This window comes from Zalophus californianus, chromosome 14, assembly GCF_009762305.2.
Source record: "Zalophus californianus isolate mZalCal1 chromosome 14, mZalCal1.pri.v2, whole genome shotgun sequence".
NCBI classification, from domain to species: Eukaryota; Metazoa; Chordata; class Mammalia; order Carnivora; family Otariidae; genus Zalophus; species Zalophus californianus.
Genome location: NC_045608.1, coordinates 3053228 through 3058142, shown reverse-complemented (window position 1 = coordinate 3058142; position 4915 = coordinate 3053228). Strand labels below are relative to the sequence as shown.

Sequence of the window (4915 nt, the reverse complement as noted above, 5' to 3'; positions counted from 1 at the left end):
CGCCGCGCCGCGCCCCAGCCGCCCCGGCCGCCGCCGCCCTTCTCACGGGACCCGCCCGTCTGCGCCGCGGCCCTGCCCCGCGGCGTCCCTATTGGCTGCCGCCGCCACCGCCCTTCTCGCGAGACCCCCCCCTCCCCGGCCCCGCCTCGGCCCGCCCGCCCGGTGCCCCCATTGGCCGCAGCCGCCGGTGACTTCCGGTTCTGGCCGGAAGCCCGGCCGGGCGGGGGCGGGGGGCCTCCCGGCGTTCCCACCCGCGGTGCCTCTTAAAGCGGGATGGCGCCTGGCACTCCGCAGTGTCAAGCCCCCGGCTACGGAAACGTCGGCCCCCTCTGGCCCCGGACTCTGCCCGCCCTCCAGGCTGATGTGCGGAGCCGGCGCCTGCCCCGGGTTCCCTCGCGCCCCGCACGCGGTTTCCCTGCAGGCGCGCGGCCGACCGCGGGGGCTGGTGGCCCTGCGCTGTGCGCCGCCCTGGGCGCGCTGGGACGGCGAGCGGCGCCCTGGCCCCCGCTGCCCGCCGGGTGCCGGTTCCACGCCCGCTCGCCGGGCTGGCCGCCACGCTGTCGCCAGGCATTGCCGGTGGTCCCCGCGAAGGACCGCTGTCCCAGAAGAAGCCGGGCTCAGAGCCTGTGTCCTTGTCCCACGGATGGCTTCCCGCTTCCCTTCATCCCTCAACTCCGGTGTCCACTCCCTGAAGCGTTTCGCGACCGTCGCATCTAAAGTGGGTCCCGCCCCCACCCCATTGCCCTGTTGTACTTTCTCCGTAGCACCTGCCGCGTTCTTGGTGCGTTCCTTGGCGCCTTTCCCCGGCTCGTGCTGGTCCCCACAGGTACTGGCCCCGTGGTGGCAGGGTTCTAATGTGCCTCCTTCTTCACCGCGCCCAGAGCACCTGCAACGGTGACCGGCACATGGTGGAGTGGAAGAGCGTCCCTGAGAAATGGCCCGAGCATGGCTTCCGATGGTGGGACCCACAGCTGAATGAGGGGACGAGCGCGAGACCAGTGCTGCTAACTTCCCGTCTTCACGGCCGGCTGAGAGAAGCCTGGAGCCGTTACCTGGGCAGTGGGCTTGCAGGTAGGTCCCCTGGATAAGAAGCCTTTCCTTGAAGTAGCATGTGTTCACTTTTTTATGTTCCTAAATGAGTGACCCCTAGAGTGTTGCCCCACACGGTTCTGGCACACAAAAGGCAGTAAATACTTAATATTTAAAGAGGGAACCATCGAACGCCAGTGGAGGACCTTCACACCCTATCCATTAATGCCAGTCATCCTCAGGCCTTAGCTGAAATGTCACATTTCAGTTCCTCCCAGAACAGGGCGGATCCCTTTTCATATGTCGTTAGGGTACCCTATACAATTTCTTCACAACACCGTATTAATTAATGATTATATATTTTGTGAAATGATTTAATATCTGTCTTCAAACCTGGGAGGGCTGTGATTTTGTTTGTCCGTTACTGTATTCCAGGAAACTAGCACAACCCTCGCCAACGATAAATACATGTGGAAATGAATGAGTGAATATTTGATTTTTTAAATGGTGCCAAAAGAGCATTTTCTGTTTGTTTGTTTGTTTGTTTTGAGACTCCCCTGATGTTCTAAAGTGTACATAATATTCTAATTTAACTGAAGGGCAAGGCGCTTAAGATTTCTGTCCAGGATCACACACCTAGTAGGCAGAGCTCAGTCTTAAATAAAAGGTTTTTACTCAATTCCTAGTACAATGCAGTGCTTCTTCCACATTCTGGCTGGAACATGAGACAGAACCTCCAAGTATTTGTTAACAGACTGATAAAACTGACACACTCTGGCAAAGCGCAGAGTAAATATGTGGGTAAAAGTGAAGCCATTTGACTTGGTTCACGTGATTCAGTGTGAAGCTCTGTCCAATGCAGATGTGCCATCTTGGATGACGGCCGACTAACTCAGTCGGATTATCTCAGCTGGAAAGTACAGAGCTAAGTGAATAAAGTGGGTGTGGCAGTTACAGAGGTCAGGATGTACCCTGAGGCACTCTGAGCAGTTCCTGGTCCTGGGGAAGAAGTTGGGTGTACCCTGCAGTCTCCGACACCATGAAGTTGCAAAAACAGTCCAGGAGGAAGAAATGCTTTGGTTTGGGTGCAGTGTTTTTTTTAAAAAAAAAAAAAAAAAAACGCTCTGAGAATGTGGCAGAGTATCCCTGGGCCAGGTCTGGGCCTGAGCCTTAGGAAGGTCTCGCAGCTTCTCCTTTGGTGCCTTGGAAGCCCTGAACCACCATGTAAGAAGTCCAGGCACCTTGCCAGAGAGACCACGTGTCGAAGAAGGGTCTGCAACTCTGTTGAGAGGAGGTCCCCATCATCCCAGCCAACCTGCCAGCTCAAGGAAGCCGCTCAAGTCACCAACAGCAAGACCAGCAGAAACTGCCCAGCTGAGCTTCAGCCCAGATGGCAGAATTGTGAACAAATGAAATACTTGTTATTTTGAACCACTGAGTTCAGGGCAGGATTGTTAGGCAGCATCAGGTGATGAAAACACACCTGTCTTCTCCCATGGCCACAATCTGCTGACACCAGGTAGCAGGCACTGTCTGATGTGGGGCGTACACTTTCCAGCTTACTTAAGGCCCGCTCACTCTCTGTTGTCTCATTTTCTTACCGCAGAGAAATCTTCTCTCTTTGCACTGTCTGGTGCACTAGCCACTAGCCACGTGTGGCAACTTGAACTTAAATTACTACGAGTTTAATAAAATGAAAAGTTCTGTGCCTCAGTCACACCAGCCACATTTCAGGTGCCCAGTGGCCTCCTGTGACTGGTGGTTACCACGGTGAGCAGCACAGCATAGATCATCCCACCTTTGCAGAAAGTTCTGTCCGACACGCTGCCTTGTCCTAACGTGCCGTGTGCACCCTCCTGTCCTTCCAAACAGGATGCCATTCGGCTGCCTCCTCTCAATCTGTGCTGCCCCCCTACTTGCTCCCCACCAGCTACCCATGCGGCTCAGGAAAAGCTAACGTCATCTTTGTTTTCCGGATCTAACTATTCAGAACCAATGCTAGTCTCTCATGCCTCTTCACAGTGACTGGTTTGGAAACCCAGACTGTAACCATTCAAGACATGACATTCCCCCAGGGCCCAGCAGAGCACAAATGACATAAATTGGCCCAGTCAGCCAAAAGAAAGGACTCTTTCCATGACTGCAACGGAGACACACTCTTCCAAACGGGGCACAAATTCGGGAGCCGGGAGCCCTCACTGCTGCTGGCAACTGCCCCACAATCATTAGTCGAGCCAGCTCAGGACGTGGATGGCATGTGGAGAATCAGGGAGAAGTTAGATAGTAAAGACCACAAAGCTTACACTGTTTAGGCCACTGTGTTGGGTTTTCTGTTACTTGTAGCCAAAAGCCACCTGTCATGGCGAGCAGGAAAATAAAAGAATAAGAGAGGGCAGCCTGATTTTTTCCTCACACTTGGTCCAGTTTGCTCGTAGAGTTTCTGCCTGGCCCATATAAGCAGTGTGTTTTTAGCCCCTGTGCTAAGCCCCAACGATGATAGCGCTAAAGAATTGATGTAAGTTGACTCTCACCACTTTACGGTGTATTCTTGGAATATGCCCCTGTTCCTGAAAGTAATCGTGGGAGTCTCTCCTTTGCACCTCAAGTAAATAAGTACATGACCTAACTCACACAGCTGGCGTGTGGAAGAAAGGTAACGTTGTCTTACAAAGTGTAGTTTTGTGGGCAGTCTCTTCACCTCAAGGACTCTCTGGGAAACGGGACCTTACTGCAAGGTCGCTTGTGGTGTGGACTGGAAGGCACCGTTTGCTCTGATGCAGGACGTTTCCTTCTCCATCACTACCTTGTCCCCTGTCCCTGCTCAGTGCAGAGCCCAGAGGAGATGCTATCTTGATGGAGTGAATTCAGAAACCACTGGGGACCGAGGACATGTCAGAGGCTGTCAACTTTTTCACGGTATTTCTGCTTTTCATTTCACGTCTGCATGCCTCATCCCGTGCCGCCATACAGCTGTATCTGCTTACTCATAGTTTTCTGCTTTCTCAAAACATGGGTCTACAAGTGGCCATCACGGACGTCCTGTGCCATCTGTACATCACTAACCAACCCTTCTCCACATGTCATGACTGCTCAGTGTCAGTACTCATGGCCAATGCTTCTGCTTTCCTGCTTCCCCAGTTCCATCCCAGGGACCACGACAGGCCCAGCTCGTCTCTGTGCGCCAGGCCACGGAGTGAGGCATCAGCTGCACTGGAGTCAGGCCATCCCGTCCATCTCTTGACTCTCCTCGGGTACAAAGTTGTTGTAAGTTCTGGTTATTTCTCGGAGTCCCTGTTGTAACAGTTCTGTCTGGCTGCAAAGCATGTAGGTAAAAGCAGAAAATATGAGAAGTAAAAACAGTCAACCTGTGGGATGGAGTCAGGCCTTATTTTCTTGAGCCCAAAACAAAGTCACACTAACCTGCTGTTGTGAGAATTAATTCAGCTTTCAGAATGACTTCTGTTTTATTTTTACAGGGGAGGTGAGAGTGTGTGGCCAGGAAGATGGGTTTTGGTTTGACTTCTTTCAAACACTCGTTTTCTTCGACCCTTGTGAGTAGCAGCCTCTACTTCTTGGGTTCCTTTTCCCCTGTGCTTTAAATAGCCATGAGACATCTGCAGCAGGCAGGCACTCACCGACAGAAAGGGGGAGGGAGGAGAGAGAAAAGGAACTTCTGCTTCCTTCCGTTTGAAGAAGTGCAAGACGTGGGGCCGCACCTGCCCATTCTCTTTCGACTGCCACTCTTACAGTTCCTTGTAAACATCTCCATTCCTGTCGCTGTTGTAAAACAGCCAGCAGCCACAGCGTGTTCATGTTTAGATTAGGCCTTACAGAAGAGGTCCGTGGAGATGAACAGGAAGGACGAGCACTAAAGCACGTGCGTGAA

The 4915-nt window shown here is 53.1% G+C and overlaps 1 protein-coding gene across 1 annotated transcript; it reads left to right on the top strand.

The window, feature by feature from the left end:
- The first annotated feature begins 179 nt into the window (after positions 1–179).
- LOC113913014 lies at positions 180–4494 on the top strand. Its single transcript, XM_027576953.2, has 3 exons — positions 180–718; positions 882–1071; positions 4168–4494. The coding sequence occupies exons 1-3, from the start codon at positions 362–364 to the stop codon at positions 4224–4226; spliced, it is 606 nt and encodes a 201-aa protein (XP_027432754.2). The 5' UTR covers positions 180–361; the 3' UTR covers positions 4227–4494.
- The last annotated feature ends 421 nt before the right edge of the window (positions 4495–4915 follow it).